The following is a 20,092-nucleotide window of genomic DNA, read 5'->3' as shown; positions in this document are numbered from 1 at the left end:
CAATTAGTATGTATCTGCAAATGGATGTCATTTTAGGTGTTCTGAATGCCAGACTACCTTGTTGCTTGAAGTATTGGAACATTCAAACCACCACATGATTTAGGCCCCTGGCCATTGGGGCTACAGGGAGATCCAAGTCACAGTCCTAAATTACTTTGATGGGAATTATTATGTTTCTTTTTTTTAAGACTAGACATTTGGACTCCTAGAGGCTTTGTTCTATTATAGGAAAGGTTAAAAATCTTTCTTTGCTGGTAGCATAAGGAATCACCATTTTGCTACTATGTCAGCATCCCCCAGTTCACAGGAACGGCTCTTGGAGATGTCCAATTTTGGGGAGTCGCCAACTGTATGTTTAAAATAAATACTGTTTTAGGTAATGGAATGATGTTCTTAATTTTTATAAATATTTCTCTCCAGTTTTCTTACAATCTAGTACTATCTGCCTGGTCAATATACTCTAAATGTCTAGGTGTGTGGGAAATTTGTTGTTTTGCACCAATGTAAACATATTTTAAGAAAATAGACTGCTGGTAAAATCTATCTAAATACTTTTATCTAATGGATCATTTGTAACGTAACTGAGATTTGACTTAGATTATCAAGTATGTTATTGTGTTAGAACTCTCCATTCAAAGGGTAGTACCTGGACCAAAATTAGCATCTCCTGGGAGCCACTTAGAAACGCTGAATCTCAGTCCCCACTATGGACCTATTAAATCAGAATCTGCATTGTAACGAACTCCCCGGGTGATCTGAGTGCACATTAAATTTGAGAAGCACGAACATGTCATAATACAAGGATTTATGTGGCTACTAGAAGAAGGTAACTCTTACCTTGAAAAGGGACATTTCAACTGGTAGAAAAGTTAATAACTAAGGAGACATTTTAAGTAAGGTGACGGATAGGGCTTGATGGTTCAATCCTAGGGTTTTATTCCTTTTGAGCTTTTTTGGATGAATGCTACAGTCACTGGCTTAATATTAAGCCTCATTAATTCTGCTAAAAATAAGTTAACTTCCTCCATGTTCCTTTACTTTTTATTACTCAAACCAACCAAAAGAAGCAGAAACTAAAAATGAGTAACAAAACAAAAAGGAAGATGGGCGTTTGTGAAAAGCAGGGGCTCCATGATTCATACTTTTTGTCTCCTAGCATCCCTTCGAGAGACTTAGTGGTTATTGAGAACTTGGATTTCAGATAAAATACCAGTTAATCAGACAGAGAAAGTCACTATAATGATGAGTCTTGAAGGATTGCATTAGTTAATATTTTACTTTCATATAATTAGGACTGCTTATGGTTTTGTTTTACAATTTACTACTTTATTTCCTCTTTGAATTGTTAATACGTGAAAATTACTTCTTTCAATTGATTTTGACACTTTTCTCTTTCTTCTGTCTCCTCTTTCCTAATTAAGAACGAATTCCATTAGCTTCAAGTTTACAATCCATAGCTGAATTATAGCAGCTTTGAATTAAGAGGTAGAGGTGGGATGTGCTTGAAAATACAAGCAATACCTCTAAGTCAAAGTCAAGGAGTAAGTCTTGGAAAGCCTAGATTCTCATCACGAAAAATTTCTCTATCAAAGAATTTACCTGCAATTTTAGAGGGTGAGTTCAACTCCTGAATGTATGTTCCTGTGAGTCCTATTTGGTACCCAAACTGATAACTGTCCCCACAGAATGAGTTGTTAGGAAACATATGTTGGAGAGGGAGGTGCCATCACTCAGAGCTCATCTCCAGCCCTGCAGAGTCCTTGCTCTGTTCTCCCTGGCCCTACTCCCTCCCCTAAATATGTGCTCTGAGTTTGTTGAAATTTTGCTTAGAGTTTTCCACCATGGATCATGAATTGTGCAATTTGTATTACTCCCTTAAGATGTAGGATAACGTGTGTGTGTGTGGGTGGGTGGAATCAGAGAGTAAAATTGCTCCCTTAGATTAATTATTTTAAAATATGTACCATCTTTATTTTCTTTATCATTTTGTCTTTATATGTAATGAGTTTCTTTTCCCATTTTTGTCTTTATTACTATAGCAGTGAAAATTTGTGGAGCAGCAAATGTTAGATATTCTCTTACAGGCTTCACGTGTGTTACCTAATTCCATCCTCACACTAGCTTTGGAGTAGGCACTATTATTACTGTCATTTACCTAAGGGTTAAGAAATTTCCAGTTGACACATTTTTTACAAGTGATGGAACCAGAACTGGGTCGCCGGTGGGTTGACTACAGTATCCACCTTTATTCCCTCAGTCACTGTTTTTTATATTTAGAAGTGGACCCTGTTGTCACCAACCCTATCATTACACAGAAATGTAGAAACTAATTATTGTTTCTGTAGGCGAAAATGAATTTCTCAAGTGAATGATGAATATGTCATAGCCTGCACCTATCAACTACACCTGCACCTACTATCAACGGTACCTAGCATGAGAGAAAAAAAACCCAACTCAGCATACCTTGCTGCTCCCATCACAGTCTTCCAGAATGGCTGTGGTGTTTTTGATGGAAATGCATTTACCCAAGGCCTCATTAATAAGCTAGGAAGCAAAATATAAAACATGCGTTAAGAAAAGATATTTTAAAGTAGAACAAGACATTCAGAAAACACAGAACATAAAATTATAATAGGGTTAAAAGATAGTTAAGTTAATAGCATTACTTAGCACTATACAATTTTATTGGTTGCTATCTCTAACACAGACATAATGTAATCTTGCTAAAGTACAGCTTCCATCTGTCAATTGAGGCCTGCGATTCAGCCACAGAGCCATCAGAGGTTCTTAAGTAACCCTTGCCTGGAATGCTGAATAGGAAAGGAGAAAAAGGTGGCATGAAAAGTAGTTATTTTCTTGTCTCAAGTTTGTCTGATGCATATATTAAAAGTCAATGCACATACTTGCAATTTAATCAAACCAGCGGTTATGGGTTCTGTTCCCTGGCTGACCCCTCCAAGCTATTTGACTGCTTAGGCACTGAATCATAGATAAATTGAGTCCTTCAAAAACAGCAGATTCCAGCTGACTCCTGGTCAGAATCTTCCTAATGACTCAGGCAAGCAACAATTCATTATAGGGAAGTTACGCAAGTTAATACAGAGCCAAGCTTAAAGGCACTTTCTGGCAGGGCCCCAGGTTTTTAATGGATTTCTAAGGTCCAGTATGGAGGCAGCTTTCTATAAGTCATCATTTAATGTGGAAAAATATTGATTCCCTTGCTCCCTTTGACATTCTGGGCAGGTCTAACGAGATGGTGGGTTAATAGCACAATTTGGACTTCTCAGATATCTAAAAGAGCTGTGTAGAGTTAAGTGTCTACACTCAGGGAAGCCCCCTGTGCTGGGAAGTGGGGAGGTCTTTGTTGCCAGGGACTTTGTTTGTGTCCTTTCTGTTCCAGGGAGCCTAACAAAGAGCTCTAACCCTGGAGGGGGACGCAGGCTATGTAGCTCACAGAGTTGCCAGACTTCATAACACAGTGCTCAGTGGGTTGGTTCTCACTTTTACATGCATAACTTTTCTTGCAAGAAAGTTAAGGGGCATCTTTAGGGTCCAGAAAGTGCAGAAAAAAATGTGAAAACAAGAGGGAAAATTGCAAATACTGGCAAGCAGGGGACCAATTGTGAGCATGGATAAGCCAGAGTTGGAATTGAGGTCTTCCACACATGATGGAAAGCTAAAAAGTTAGACCTTCAGTGGAATGGTGTACTGGGAAAAAACAATTTACCCATTAGCACAGGGGTACAAAGGGGAAGCTAGGTTCTCCCATGGGAATCTGAAACCTTACATCAACCTTCATTTTGGTTTGAGATGCACACTTACACCACTAGCGTTGGCTAGGAACACTGATAGAACCCTCAAAGCACAAAAATAAACATAAAAATCTACCAGTTTTGTTACCTCTGGGGTGACTGGCAAGCAAAACATTTCTAGAAGAGAATCTCCATCAGAAATCCCCAAAGGAAGCTCTATTCACAATTTAAATTGTGACTGGACAATGACAAATTTGGGAGGAGACCACCCATCATTAGTAAGCGACAGCAGTCAGAACCTATGGAAGGAATCCACCACCATGAACTTCAGAGAAAGGATTAATAAATAAAAGTGCACAGAGGTAGAATAATCCTGGAGTTGAAGGAAAGGAAATGCTGTCCCAATTGCTCTCTGGATCTTAACAGAAATAAATATAAACTCCTGTACTTGTAGATTATGCAGAAAATATCTTATTTCAAATGAATTTGGAAAACTCTGGCTTCAGTACAGTTGAACAGGTTGCCTTAGTCCAGAACTTCTCAGAACCTTCGGTACTGAGTGTAGGTTAATGTTTAGCTCGTGGCTCTGAAAGGCAACGTGGTACGAGAGTTTGCCAAATACATTTGACCACGGAATCCTATTTCTGACTGCACAACTAATAACTTCGCTCAGAACAGTGTTTGGGAACCCCTGGTTTAATTGATTTCTTTGTATTTATTTCTCACAATCCCTTCTTCCAAGCACTGAAAGCCTTAGAAAGAGAGAAAACTTTTCTATCCCTTGCCTCCCCTCTCCCACTTCATATGAAGATCTGTTTCCCTTCCCTTCTTTTGGAAATTACTGGAGAAACTGCTTTCCTTCATATAGGAATGGTCTATGAAGTGCTATGGAATTGTTATTCTTTATCTCATTATGAATAGTTTTGAAAACTGGTTTTTAACTTTTCATTTAAAAAAAATTATATCCATGCTTTTATTGTAAACCATGTCAATCTTTTTTTTTAAATTAGGAAGTACACAAATTTTAAATTATCCATTTTGAATTATTTCATTTCCAATTTAGGAGGTGGGAGTTCCCTATGGTTTATCTCAGAATTGTTAAACACTAGGCTAGAAGCTGTTTGCTGAGTTTTATCCAATATGAATACGAATTATTGGTGAGGTTCTTTTACTTTATTATTTTCAAATATTTTTGGTTCAGTGAGAAAAGATTTGTTCTTATTTTTAAAAAGTCAAACTTTCCTTGGTGTGTAGGTTGAAAGAAGGGGAAAATATGGAGCAAGTAAAAAAAAGCTGTGGATTTTATTTTCTTGGAACTTTACATGATTATCTATCCAAAATAATGGTCTAGTTAATCTTACTCTGAATTGCCTGGAGAAAGGTTTTTTGTTTGTTTGTTTGTTTGTTTTAATAGTAATAATACTCCCTACTGGTTGCTCCAGAAGGGAGCAAATGTCATTTTATTAAAATTTGTCTAAGGAAGGCAGCAAATAGGGAGGAAAATAGAAAGAATTTGTTAAAATCATTTGAAAAATATTTTCCACATTTTGTTGTATTAAAGCTCAGGCATCAGCAGAAGGCTGTTTCGTTAGGAGAGCTCTTCAAAAATTTCATGGGAACTATTATACAAGCTAGCCTCAAAGAGGAGCAAAAGATAGTTTTTTAGTTCCCTCTGGTGGTTAAAGTTCAGTAATGCTCTTGCTGAGATTCTGTGCTGTTAGGACAGGAAAAAGTTACTACGCTGATAATTTCTTTTTATTTTATCCTGCTCAGGAAATAGCGTCTTAAAAATGTAAATTTATTTTACAAGCATATTATTTGAACAGTGTATAAACCCAGGTTATTCTTCCTAATGAGTTATCTAAGATAAAATATCAGGTTGAACCATCTGAAGTAGCGACTATTGCATTTTGACCTACAAAGGTGGCAATTATGTCATACACAAACAGGTTACATATACTTATTTGTCAGTTGAATTTTATAAAAGCAGAACAAATTCTTAGACTGGTTTCCTCTCTTTCTCACTTTTCTGGGATCTCTTTGTATCATCAAGGGGAATGGCCTTACTAAGTGTCCTTGTCATCAGGAGATTTTCTAGGCAGAGAAAGACTGGGTTTGTACAATCCACTTTCTAGGGAGAACTGAAAAAATATGACCTAAAAAGAGATTAAAAATTTGCATTACTGGAGAAGACCTCTAGGTCAAGGCTTGACTAACCATCTCTAAACCCAGTCTATGATAAGTGTTCTCATATCTTGTCATCCTCTTCAAATTAAGCCTCGCTCCTAGAAAGGTTTTGAAATGGCTTTTTTTTCTTTCTTTCTTTCTTTTTTTTTTAGAGTTTCTCTCCTTCCTTGACTTTTCTTAGCTTTGTACTCTATCCAACCTATCAAGTTTGGCCTCTTTCCTTTTGGTATGTTATCTTGTGCCCTGGAATTTTCCCTGCTGTTGCCTGACAATTTCTGTTATTTTCAATTCCTCTTTGAAATCTCTAAAATTCTAATTAAATCACGCCATCCCATTGCTTAACCCTACTCAGCAACTTCCAATTACATTCTGAAAAAAGAAAGAGAGAGAGAGAGGGAGAGAGAAAATCCTTACTCTGCCTGCAAGGACCTGTGTGATGCATCTCCTTCCTCTCTCTTCACCTTCATCTGGTGCCATCCTTCCCTCCTTCACATCCTGATAACAACATCCATCTTCTTTCCAGTTCTTGAAATCCTCAAATTTTCACCCGTCTTAGAGTTTTTGCACAAAGGGCATCCTCTGCCCATGGCTCTCTTCTTTACAGCTTGGCCAGCGCTTGGTCTTTCAGGCCTGGCTTTCAATGTCTCCACAGAGTTGACTACTCTAAGAATAATTCATGACTTGTGGCCAGTTCCCTAAATAAAAGCTATTATATTTTTAATTTACAGTTTACTTGCTTATTTGTTTATTATCTTTCTATCCTACCCAACTTTAAGCTCCACAGAGAAGGGATCAAGTCTACTTCATTCATCACCCTACAATCCAGTCCTGAATACTGCCTGGTTTCTTGACACTCGGGATGTGTTCGCTGAATTGATCAATGAACATGGCCGCCGGGAAGCCTTCCTCAAATTTACCCAATGTATGTAGTCCTCAACCACGCCTGGTCTCCTCTGCACTCATTTTTGCTGTTTATTTATAATGTAATAATTCATTCTTCCCCATGCATTTTCAAAAGGGTTTTTGCATTGTCTTTTTACGAGGTCAGATTTTAAATTGCTGCTTGAACTTACCACACCACTTGCCCTCACTATGGGAGCCTTCAAGTCTGGAAAAACATTCTCCAAGTACCACTTGAAGCTTTTGCATTTTAGTTTCTTTCGAAGTTCCCGTTGTTGAGTGAGGTTTCCGACATCTAACCCTTGGTCTATGAGGTGATCTCCATGGCCGTAGAAGAGGTCCTTGTACTCATCAAGCCAGACCTCAGCCACCCTCACCAAGTTCCGTTCCACTGTCTTCATCCGGTCTTTGGGGAAGGAATATGGATTGTCATTTCGGAATATGTGGCCCACTCGGGAACAGGGAATGATCTCAATTTCGCCACCACACATCCACACCTGGAACAATTTGATGACACGCACCAATTATCCAGTGATTGTCCACAAATCATGGGCAATTAATGACAAGAAGCCACCTGGCAACTTTTTCCCCCTGTTGAAGTACTACTCTTCACTTCTGAAATCCTTTTCAAAAGAAAATTAAACTCAACAGGTTTATTTAGTTTTGTATATTGCTGTGGACCATTTTAGGATTATTAAAATATATATATATTTCTCTTTTCCTATCCTGTGTAAATCTTGTTTTTTTCTAAAAATATCCTAACAGAATCCCAATGTATGAAATATGTAACATGAGTTCCTGCTTTAGTCAGATCAAGGAAAGGAATATATATTTCCATTTTTTCAATGTCCCCTTCTCACATCTTGGAATGATCTGTATGACTTGTGGACACAACTGAAGACAATTCTTCCTGATCAAGAGCTCAAAGTAATACCCCTGTTACTATATACGTCCCACTCCATAGGAAATCAGGTGCTTTGGATGCTCTCCACTATGGCTGCTGGCACCGCTTTCTCAGATATGAATCAATGGTTATATAAATATCCAGGGTTATCTGAGACGTCCTAAGATGCTGTACTATTGCCTGTTGGTGGCCTTCCCTAGTAGCTCTTTTTATTCTTCTGTCACTTGTGCTCTCCAAGACGGCCCGTTACTAAACAATTTCGTTATTTCTAATATATTAGAAAAACCTATGAGAGTAATTTTGTGTCAAGTATGCATCCCACAGCATTTACACTGAATGGCAGACAGTTATTTTCCCCACATTCAGATGCAGAAACCATGTTGTGAAATATGAGGGAACTCCAATAAATTTCATGAGAGTTATTGATTCTTCCAAATTCAATCTGGAATATGAAGACATTAATCCAGAGGCCCTAATATTTCTGTGAAATTTCCTCCCAGAGGCAGTAACATATCTGATTGTATTAGTAAAATGAAACTGTTTAAAAATGATAAACTCTTAATTGTAAAGAGAATTTGAGAAACACTTGGTGATACCTTGAAAGAGAGCTCCATATTTTCTCCACCCCAAACATCGAGCCCAGGATCGTATGTTCCAAGTTCAAAAAAGTATTTTTTATCAATAGAAAATAATCCACCTGCCATGACAGGGCATCTACAAAAAGAAAAGTTGGTTTTTTAATCTTGCATGTCATGGGAGCTCAACTTTTAGAGTGGGTTCCCTACTAGGAGGCATTTTAGAATATTTACCAAGTATGGGGAGGTCTTGAAAGAAGTCACTCAGCATCTAAGTGACAAATTCCCTGGTTTATGTGACAGAACTTGATTAGGGTCAGCAAAGATGGGGCCTGGAACTAGGATTCTTACTTGTCGTGTATGCCCTGACACAAATTCTCCAGAGATGTTATTTTTAATAACAGTTATTTAGTGCTGTTTAGGGAAGACCCGGCAGGCACTGTTGTAAGTGTTATATATGTATTAACTCAGGCCTCACAAAAACCCTGTATGTAACACTAAGACACTACAACCCAGAAAAGGTAACGAAGCTTCCTAAGGTCACAGACTGGTAGGCTGTACATCTGGGGTTCAAATTTTGACTCTATGATTTCTCCCCCGCTATACTGCCTCAACTGTACACAAACTTTACTGACAGCTTGTTATGTGGCAAACACTTTTTAAAGCGCTTTATATATAGTATTATCTGATTTAATTCTCAAAACAATCCAAGAGGTAGCTACTTCTGTTAGTCTTAAAGTAAAAATGAGGAAACAGAGACTCAAAGAGGTTAAGAAACTTTTTAAAAGTCACCACTAGTACCTAGTAGAGTTCAGATTTAAACCCAAAGGGTCTGACTCCAGAGCCTTCACTGCTGTTATTGGTCATGGGGAACAGAAACTACACTTGAGTCAGCAGTTAGACAGGCAGTCATCACTTCCCATAGTGGTCACCACGGAGCCAGCTGAAAGCGGTTTGTGTGGAGAGCCTGCCTTGCTTTTAGGCTGTGCAGCAATCTCAAGGGTGAAGTAATTCCTCCTGCACACTTACCTCCCTTCCCCGTGATTTAAGTGCATATTCTATCTGTATCCCAAATGTCCTTTCCAGATTATCCAGAATGTATTCCCTTTCTAACATTATGTTGAATATAATCTGAATTCAATCACTACATTGACCCTCAAAATGGGAGTCTGAAAAAGGCAAAGAGCTTCTTTAGATGTAAGATCAGAGCAAGATTATTAAATCCAGGAAGATCTGTGTTTGAATCCCAGTTTCTTCTTGTACAAGCTGTACATCCCCAGGAAAATTACTTAACTCTCTTAAGTCTCAATTTCCTTATCTCTAGTGGGAAAACCACGACCTCTCTCCTAGGGTTATAGAGAGGTTGCACAGTGCTTAATAAATGGTCATACTCTTACTTCGCTTGCTAGGAGTATCAATTGTGAAAAGCATCACATCTGGCAAGACATGAGGTGTGTTTTTCTGAGGGGTAAGTTCAGGAAAAGGATGCTGCAATGTACAGGCTGGGCTCAGGCTTTCTTTGGGGACTTGCTGGCTTATGTCTACTCACGTTCTCTCTCCAACAGGGAAAGCTTCAGGGCTCCCCCTGCTCTGCCTGAGGCTGGCTGAGTGCTCGTCCTGCAAGTCTAGACTTTGGGGGAAGTGTTAGGAAGCTCCCGCCACTTTGGCTTCAGGTCTAAGCTGTGTTCTTCAATGCAGTTTCTCCATCAGTAAAGCCCCAATTATCATCCGCATCCAGCTTCTGTGTCTCTTTCTCAATTTATTCACAGAATTTGGCACCCCTCCCATAGAAAGTACAGGATTAGACTCAAAAAGAATTAGAATGATATCTCTATTACTATTATTTACTCTTAATTTTTACTCATGTTGACTTTAATATTATGTGTGTTTATATAGCATTTATGCAGCACATTTAAGTGGCTTATATTTCTTAGTTTGCAAATCCCAGAGAACAGGAGTAGTGTTTGTGAATTTCTCTGGTTCAGGGCTGGATAGGGTGCAATTGCCCACTGAAAAGGTGAGTTTTGGTTGTGGGAAACTAACTTCTCAGGAAAATTTTTTTTTGCTTTTGGTCATTTATTGGCTAGAACTGTAATTCTTGGTGTTCTATAGACGGACAGCATATACTTGTTTTGTGGGATTGCTTCCTATGCCTTTATAAAAAAGATACATGATGCCTTCCTAATCTTAAGTTTCACACACTTACCTTATTATATCAGTTTCTTTAATTTTGTTTTTTGCAACAACGTCTGGAGGAATTGTTCTCCAACCAAAGTTCATTGGCCACACAAAGATGCCTCTTTGAAAGTTGTCCACTGTCATGTAACTAGTCCAGGAAAAAAAACCAAAGTGCTACCTGAGATCATACACATACACTTAATCAACCCCACATCATGTCTTGTGCAAGTGAATGAAACAAGTGCCTACGCAGATGATTTTAGATCATCACAAACTTTTTAACAACGTTTCAATAAAATGTATGAGTATAATTTGCATCAGTGACTAACTGGCTGGATTGCTCACTTTTAACTTACACTTCTCTTTTAATAATGTTTTGACCATTTTTGAGGAAAAAAAACCCACTTAGGAATATATGTGTGTATGTGTACATATATATATGTATACATATAGATACCACAAAAAGAAAAACTAATCTTAAGGAAAATAAATATTTTGGGGTTCAGCTGAATAGAAAGAGGAAAGACCTGGACAATGAGTATAAGTATTTATTGGCATTAAGGGTTAAGAATTTGTGATGATCAAATAAACAATTGGATTGATCAGCTTTCATCTCAAGATATCTATCATGTATTTCCATTTATTTAAACAGATAAATTGTGTATTACTTAGATTTGCAAAAATGTACATATTAAGAGTATGACCAGTACTTCCTGCTGCTGGTTAAAACTCACTTAAGTATCTTGCGGAATATGACAATATTACCTCATATCCTTATCATTGATGACTTCAATTACTGGACAGGCTACCTTCTTTCTATTTAAATAAACCCTTTCCAGAAGAGGTTCCAACCAACCAACGTTACATTCCACGTGAGAATCTAAGAATGTCAACACGTCACCTACAGAGCCAGAAAAAAAACAATTATTTGAAAATGCAATACACTGAATGTGTGTACTTCACATTCAAAGGTCCTGGGGATTGATCCAGAAATGTGGTTTTAAAGGCAGTAGACTTTTCTTCTCACTGAATTTCTTCCTTGTCTCTCTAATTTCATTCCATAATGAAATGAAAGAAATTTTGTTTCTAGCAGTCCCTTGGGGCAAGCATTATTTATGTTTGGAAAAAAATTGATCAGCCACTTAGAATGCGGAGCCAAGGCTCTGAAGGGAATATTTAGTATTAAAGTTAGTTGCTTTTGTCCCTTGTAAGGAAGGTGGGTCCCATTAACTCTGGGGTGGAGGACTGGGTCTTTGTTTTGCAGAAGACAAGGAAGAGTTTGAGATTCCAAGTTTGGCCTTAGGAATAATGAAGAGGAAATATCGCTCCACATTATAGGAGTGAAAAGGAATTAAAGTGGGGGAACTAGTAAGACTAGGAGGTAGTTTTAAAAGGGTTACAGAGGGGGGAATGGGGAGTTGTTTAATGGGCATAGAGTTTTAGTTTCATGAGATGAAAAGAGTGCTGGAGGTTGGGTGCCCAACAGTGTGAATGTACTTGACAGTGAACTGTACATTTGAAAAATTGTCTGTCCTTGTTGAGCACAGACCCCCCACTTATACTTAGGTTACTGCTTAGGATACTGCTTAGAACTTAGGATACTGCTGCTAGCACCAATTAGTGCTGGAGCATTGTGCTTAGAGTTCCTTGATGAATGTGGACCTGCTGTCCATTTAATTTTACAGAATGATTTATAAGTGATGGTGAGGAAATCACGTGTCTTCCCTGCAGCAGAAACAAGTTGTAGAAATTTACAGAAAGACTGTTGCTCTTCAGGAGACCTGAGAGCTGGCCAGAAGTTAGATGTCACTTGTTGTCCACATACTAAAAGTTAGCCAGAGAGTTACAGTTTTGCCTTATTATTTTGTAGAAGACTCTTTCAGACTCTCAGAGAACCTGATATTACTCTGAGACCAAATGTGGCTAACTCGACTTCTGTTTCTGCATGTCCTTGGATATCTGATCTCAACCTTGCCTGTGGCTTCACTTCCCTCCTCTCTGAATCCTAAAGGGTAAGCCTTTAGGAAGCAGTAGCTGTCAAGGCCTGTCAGATTCTGGATTCAGAGTCTTATCTTTGATCTCTTTGTTTGGTCAGGCATTCTAGAGAAGATTTCTACACTGGTATCTTTGCTGACCTCTGATTATAGAGACTCTTCAAATCCACCGCAGGCTGCTGCCTATGCTCTACTTGTGAGGTCAGGGGAATGCCTGGGAGAGTTTGGGAGGACTCACTAGGCTGGCCAGCCCTGCTCAGTGCCATCCTTAAATGGTCCCTGAATTACATCTTTGACTAAATCTGGTACAGGACCTCCTGAGTTCCCTTAAACTCTCCACAGTGTTCAGGTGCATTTCAGGGCAGTTGGATTTATCTTTAGATGAAGCTGTTATTAACCTCATCAAACAGACATTTCTGCTTCTTTCCAAACTCAGACATCAGCCCTCCACTAATGTTGCTCAAAGTATGGGGCGTAGACACTGCCATCTATAGGGAGATAGGGACAGGAATTGAGAACAAATATTTTGAAACTTTATAGCAGTTTGCCAGAGTAATTGGTTAATTTATTGTCTATTTCATATACATGTGTGTTATATATACACACACACATATATAATTATGTATATATCTATATGTGTGTATGGATGTATGTATATATAATTGCATATATAGCTATTTTTTCCCCATTTCTTTTTTAGGTAATTCATTTTTACTATCATTTATAAAGGTGTCCACAAAAAATGGAAACGAAAAGAAGTCCTTCTGTGATAGTTTGGGAAGTCACTCTCTGCTGCATAGTGGCAAGCGCTGAAGTTTTTCATAGTTGTGCCCCCTTAGTGAGTCATTAAAACAATTTATTGGGATTGGCTAGAATCTAAAAAAAATAAATAAAACAGAAAAGAAGATATTAGAATCCTTCATGCATTTCTTAACCTGGGTCATGGTCAAAAGAGTTTGAAAGTTACTAAACTAAGGCTGAGCTAATGTGTTCAAGGGTGTTAATGAATGACTGAGAAACAAATTTACACTTTTACATTTGGGTTTACTAAATTCAAAGAAATCATTTTATAGTGTAACTACAAGTTACTGAGAAGGCCAATGGCAATAACTTTGATCAAGTTCATCGCACCCCTTCTGAAGGTGGCCTCTGATACTGTCTAACAATTTGGGCTGTTCTGGAGATCATTACCAGCAGGGCTTGTGCTCCAGGCAGGCAGAGAGACAGTTTTTATAAGCAGCACAATTTTGGTCCTGTATTCATCAGCTTTCTCTATATAGATGTCTTATTTTCATCTCAAACTGAGATGGACAAAATCAGAGCTCAGTTGCAATCCTAAACCTGTTGCTCTGGTCATAGCCCCACCATCCACCATCTTGTTCAGATTCCAATCCTAGGGTTTTTTGTTTTTTGTTTTTTGTTTTTGTGGTACGCGGGCCTCTCACTGCTGTGGTCTCTCCCGTTGCGGAGCACAGGCTCCGGACACGCAGGCTCAGAGGCCATGGCTCACGGGCCCAGCTGCTCCGCGGCATGTGGGATCCTCCCGGACCAGGGCACGAACCTGTGTCTCCTGCATCGGCAGGTGGACTCTCAACCACTCCGCCACCAGTGAAGCCCCTAGGGTTTTTTTTTGACTCCTCATATTAACACTCTCTTCACATCTTACCTGATGGCAAGTCCTGTAGGCTCTGTGTCCACAGTAATTCTAAATCTGACCACTCCCTCTATCTGCCCTGGTATATGTCTGGTACCTGGACAACTACAGTAGCCTCCTAACTGGTCTCCCTACGTCCTCTCTGACTTCCCTAATGTCTATTCTCTACAAAATGGCCAGAATGAGCTTTTAAAATCTAAGTCAGACCATTTTATTCTCCTTTTTAATGTCCTTCATTGGCTTCACATTATACCAAGAATATCACCTGCATTTCTTAAGTGACTCAGAAAACTTTACAGAAGACTGCCTTTGCCTTTCTCCCCAAATGCATCTCTTACCACTCCCTCCATGGTCAGCACCCATCAGCCATAATAAACTTCTTTCTTTAATTTGAATCTACAGAGCTTGTTTCTGCATTGAGACATTTGCATTTCTTGTTCCTTTTGCCTGGGAATGTTCATCACACAGATCTCAGCTCAAAAGTTATCCACTTGGACTATTTCTTGACTATTTTATTTTTGTATCATTTGTGGATAATTACTTTCCAAAGGAAATCAAGTGGAGAATTTCATTAAATTTTTCCAAATTCAGTCCATAATTAAGAATCTTAGCTGTCACCACAACGCCCATTTTGGTGTGATGTGCTTGTTGTCAATTTAAAACTTCCATTACACAGAGAAGAAATCTGTTAGCAAACCAATGGGATAAGAAAAGTTCCAAATCTGGGGTCTAGTTGCAAGACAGTGAAACTCAGGTGAGCAGATAATTCGGCATCAGACAATGCTTGAATCCAAGCTGGTGGAGCTCTGCAATGCTATGGCTTATGGGGCAGAGCAGTGGCTAAATGTCTAGAAGCAACAAACTGTAGAAGAAACGAGTGTAGGTTCTAAAGTCAAGGTTTCTGGGTTCTAATCCTGGCTCTACCACTTACTAGCTGGGAGAACTTGTCACAACTTCAGTGTGCCTCCTTATTCTCATCTATAAAATGAGGGAAATGATTGTACCTACTTCATAGAATTATTGTAAGGATTAAGTCAATTAGTATAGGAAGTGTGTAGAATGGTACCTAGTACATAAGGTCAACTATTATTATGGGGTACAAGTGCATCCAGAGAGGATGTGAAAATGAACCAAAATGTTTGATGCTATTTTTAGAATACTTATGGAGAGAAAAGATATACCTTCTCCCCCATTCACCCACTAATACCCACACACTAAAAAGAGGTGAGGAAAAGAAGGCATGTTGCTCTTTGAGAAGAGAGGGCAATTGGAAGAGCAGACAAAAGTCAGGGGAGAGAGAATTAATTCTGAAGTTCTCAAAACCGATGGGGTCAGGTCAAAAAGTCACAGGATTGAAGGGGCGCCTAGTGGTCAAATTTGGATGATTTGAGCACACACACAAAAATATGAATACTAATACTAGTGCTGATAATATACACATTGACTTTTTTTTTTTTTTTTTTTTTTTGCAGTACGCGGGCCTCTCACTGCTGTGGCCTCTCCCATTGCGGAGCACAGGCTCTGGACGTGCAGGCTCAGCGGCCATGGCTCACGGGCCCAGTCGCTCCACGGCATGTGGGATCTTCCCGGACAGGGGCATGAGCCTGTGCCCCCTGCATCGGCAGGCGGACTCTCAACCACTGCGCCACCAGGGAAGCCCCACATTGACTTTTTTAAGGCATAAATCCATAGTGATGGGGGCATAACAAGGGGTTAGAAAGGAGGAAGAGAGAGAGGGAGAGGGGGAGAGAGAGGCAAAGAGAAAAAGAAAAAGATGTCTTCTTTACAATTTGAATGCCATCTATAAAAGAAGGAATGAGATTTAGAAAAACAGTTTTGCAGTCCTCAGTATAATAATTGATTCAAACAATGATCATCAATGGCTGCTAGATTATTGGATAAAATGTTGTGAGGGCAGACTTAGAGAATGAACTTATGGTTACCAGAGGGGGAAGGCTAGGGGGGGAGGGATAGACTGGGAGTTTGGGATTGACATGTACACATTGTTAAACTTAAAATAAAACGCCTTTCCATAAGAAATTTTAAAATATAAGAAAGAATGTTAGCAGTGAAAAATAAATGTTGTGAGGAAACAGAATACTCACATGGATCAAAGTATCACCCACAAATTACTTCCTACTCTGAGGAAAACTCTAGCTGTCAACATCTTAACCAAGTGCTTAAAATTAGTATCACCAACACTGGGACGACCTGACATCATGTGTCTCTTGATGTGAAGTGATAAGAAGTCCACAATTCCCATCACCTATGTAATAGAATTCTATATGGTATTCATGAAAAACATCCTGTGAGATAACAGTGAGAACATTTCTGAACATGGTCAATTGCATGAAGTAAATGGACTGTACTCTTCAAAAAAAAAACAACTCAAGGGTAAGTAAGCAATATATGTGGACTTGTCTATTTTAGACTGAGAGACTAGGAAGACCAAGCAACCAAATGAGTTCATGACACTGAATTAGATTTCTAATTTCAAAAGTGAGAAACAGTTATTAAAAAATGGGGGAGCAATGAGGAAATTTGAAAAGATCATTTATTAGATGATATTTAGATGATGAAAGTTGTGCTAATGTAAGAGAATGTCTCTGTTCTTCAGAGATGTCTACTGAGGTACTTAGAGATATGGTGTCATGATGTCTGTAAATTCCTTTTCAAAAGTTCAGAAAAAGAGTGTATGTATGTATGTGTCTGTGTATGTGTGTGATGAAGCATGTAAAACTTTGTGGCATGAAATGATGGATATATGAGTGTTCACTGTATTATTATTATTTCAAATTTTCTGTATATTTGGGAAACAAACTAAAATTAAAATGTAACCAAAACAAAAAGTTAGCAGCTTCTTACCTGTTGCATTCTGTGCCCCTGCCAGCCTGGCTCTTATTAAGCCATGTCTCTCTTTGAGGTGAAGAATCCGAACTTTTGGAAACTGAGACATGTATTTATCCAAGTTATCTTTCAGGTAGTCTATATCAGGGAAAGGATAGACAAGGAAACACTTTAATTAATGAGATCTGGACCATACCAGAAGTGCCTCTTCAATATCAAATTCCCAAAACTATGACATTTACTATAGTCACTAAACTTTATTCTTTGAGCCATGATGTCATTTTCTTGGATGAATTTTTCTCTGGGTTCAATACTCTAAGCTCTCCGTTTTCCCAAAACCCGAATCCGTCTTTTCAGTGTAGCCAAGTTACCGAGAGGAAGGCTCGCCTTTTCTGAGGACTTGTCAGGACAGGTACAAATTCACCTTGAAATAAATAAAGCTCAGGTTTCTGCACAACCTTTTCCCCTTGCTAAGGCCCCTTCTAAGACCTAGGGGAGAGTCTAAGCATTGTATGCAAAGTGAAAAACTTGCAAAAGAAATATATTGTAACTGCAATTGGCTAAGACCACTGTCACTTCCTACTATGACACCCCCTTTATCACACATCTGCTCTCTTGCTCTTTTGGGGGGTTTTGTGGGGTATATTTATGTAGCTTGCAGTTACTTCTATGTGCAATTAAGTTATTGACATATCCCAGGTAGGAATGGCTTCTAGGAATACTTCTGCTGGTAACTTTTCTACTAATTGTGAATTCTTTTTCTTAAAGAGGACCCCATGGAAGCTTTGGGTCCCACAAAATCCGAATAGGTCATTCCTAAAGGGACTATTATCTGCTTGGTAACTAGATGCTATTTCTGTTTATGCTATCGAGACCACTTCTTAAAATTTTCAACCAGTTTTCTTTAGGTATATCCCTGCTCCTGGAGCTCAGTGTGACCCTGGTAGGTACTCTGAGGCTGAGGGAAATGGCTCCTGTCCTTGGGGTCATGACCAGGGCTAAGCTGCTCTATTAAGATAGTTGTCTCTTTGCTGTTTTCTAAAATTTTCTGAAGTGGGTTGCATTTTGGGAATTTGTAATGTGGTCTAGGACCTTTGGCAGTCATGGGACCATTTACATACACAATTTTTTTGACATTCCAAAGAGAGAGATTCTTCACTGTAATAAACACAAAAGTAAAGACAGTGGTGGATTCTGCCTTTGAACTCTGTTGGAACCTCATTTTTCTTGTCCCTTTGGCAATCTGTCTTCTCAACACTTAGCTGAACATATAATAGGCTTTGCTCTTGAAGAAGAGGACATAGGCCTTCCATTTCATTGTTTACTATAACTCTAGCTATTATCAGTAGGAAAGACATCCCGTTAATTATGGAGTCTTTGCTTGTTAGGTTCCATAAAAAGTTATTTATGCAATTGTAGAGAACATCTTATGGTCTCTGGAAATTCAAGGAGCTGTAGTTAGAAAATCACTTCTACATGGTAGAGAAGTCATAGCTAAAGGGAAGTCTGCGGTGGCTAGTTGAACAAGGCCCTGGATAGTTGTGCTGAATTTCTGTATCCCATAGACGTTTGGACTTAGGCCTCTAAGGCACAACATGAAAAAATGATTTGGCATTTGTAAAATGTTTATCAAATTATCCTGTAATTTTTGTAATTTCCATCCAAACTGCTATTGCCTTATATCAAAGTTTGATTTTCCAGGGGGTAGTTTTCTTACCTTTGGTGCTGAAGTCATCCACCAGCAGAATCTCCTTAATGAGGTGCGGAGGAGAGCGGTTGAGGACACTATGAACAGACCTCAGGAGAGTGGACCACACCTCATCCACAAAGCACATGATGACACTGGTGGTTGGGAGGTTATTGTGTACAAGTTGCTCTGCACACCTGGGCCATAACACAAGCAGAGCACAAAAGATGTGCCAACAAGATCCACAAGGTGGTTTTAAAAGTCACAGAGTGCAATTGTCTGTAAATACACATACACTCACACTATCTATCCATCTATCTATCTATCTATCCATCCATCCATCCATCATCTATTTATATCTTTATCTTTATATTTATCTATCCATAAGATGACTTTCTCATGTGCTTTTGTTGGGGAGAGTTATAAACAAAATAAAAGAGCAGAGGAAGGATACCAAAGGACAATTGTTGCTATAAGAGGCCTAGACATGCAAGACATGAGAATGGCCTGTAGAGGCATTACCCTGTAGTGGAAATGACGTAGGCTTTGCAGGTAGTTAAGACACTACTTTGAAGCCCACAGCCAATATTTCTCAGATATTTGTCTATTGATACTTTACTTAATCTCTCTGTGCCTCAGTTTCCTCATCTGTAAAGTGAGGTAATGGTTCTTATTGAACAGAGGTTTACAGCTTAGCGAGAATGCACATAAAACGTCTAGCACAGTTTCTGGGCACAGGAATTCACCAAATGGTAGCTATTGCTATCCTAATTAGGTTATATACCACAAGAGAACATGCCTTTTCTCTTATTTAATGTTACTTAATTAACATTAATTCAGCTAATGCTACCAAGTAGCTTATGATTGCCTTCCCAATTGGCCTTCAGCCAACTGCCAAAGAAAATATTGTTTCCCACTGCATGTGAATGTATTTATGGATATAGATAATATGTATTCTATACTAATTAAACTCTTAAATAGCTAGCTTCTCTATCTATTTAAGGGGTCTTTGCTGAGACCCTCTGTGCTACAGGGTAGCCACAGTTGAAATAATTTTGCTGGCATGGAAGTGAGACAATGGCTACAGTGGGAGTTGGTATTCAGGTGGGATGTAATTGGTCTTGGGATTTCTCCATGCCCTGAAGTGCATTGTGCCTCACTGCTGACATTCTTCCATCTCCCACCTGAGTAACTCTTCACAGGATGGAACCCAGTGGAAACTCACAAAGAGTATTTGCCATATTTCTAATGCAGCTACTCTTAGTAACGTGATAGTTAAATTACAGTGATCATAAATAAATATTATCAGCCTTCTGCATTATTTCATTTTAAACCTCAGACTAACAGCATCTCTTCCCCTTTTTATAGAAGAATAATTGAAATCATGGGGAGTCTAGTCCATGATTAGACTGTT

At 38.8% G+C, this 20,092-nt stretch overlaps 1 protein-coding gene across 1 annotated transcript in view; it reads right to left on the bottom strand.

Moving 5' to 3' along the window:
* The window catches only part of GALNT5 (polypeptide N-acetylgalactosaminyltransferase 5), a 39,881-nt gene that overhangs the window by 6,595 nt on the left and 13,194 nt on the right, over positions 1 to 20,092 (bottom strand). The window contains exons 2-8 of the mRNA XM_082630298.1: positions 18,709 to 18,875; positions 17,010 to 17,129; positions 11,262 to 11,397; positions 10,525 to 10,644; positions 8,340 to 8,457; positions 7,013 to 7,336; positions 2,464 to 2,544 (exon numbers count right to left, since the gene is read on the bottom strand). Of these exons, the coding sequence (XP_082486424.1) occupies positions 2,464 to 2,544; positions 7,013 to 7,336; positions 8,340 to 8,457; positions 10,525 to 10,644; positions 11,262 to 11,397; positions 17,010 to 17,129; positions 18,709 to 18,875 (1,066 nt within the window). The remainder of the gene's footprint in view (positions 1 to 2,463; positions 2,545 to 7,012; positions 7,337 to 8,339; positions 8,458 to 10,524; positions 10,645 to 11,261; positions 11,398 to 17,009; positions 17,130 to 18,708; positions 18,876 to 20,092) is intronic.

The sequence above is a fragment of the Mesoplodon mirus genome (genome assembly GCF_964341445.2).
Source record: "Mesoplodon mirus genome assembly, chromosome: 8".
In the NCBI taxonomy this organism is placed as follows: domain Eukaryota; kingdom Metazoa; phylum Chordata; class Mammalia; order Artiodactyla; family Ziphiidae; genus Mesoplodon; species Mesoplodon mirus.
The sequence above is the reverse complement of the archived record's forward strand: the minus strand, read 5'-3'. Positions and strand labels throughout refer to the sequence as shown.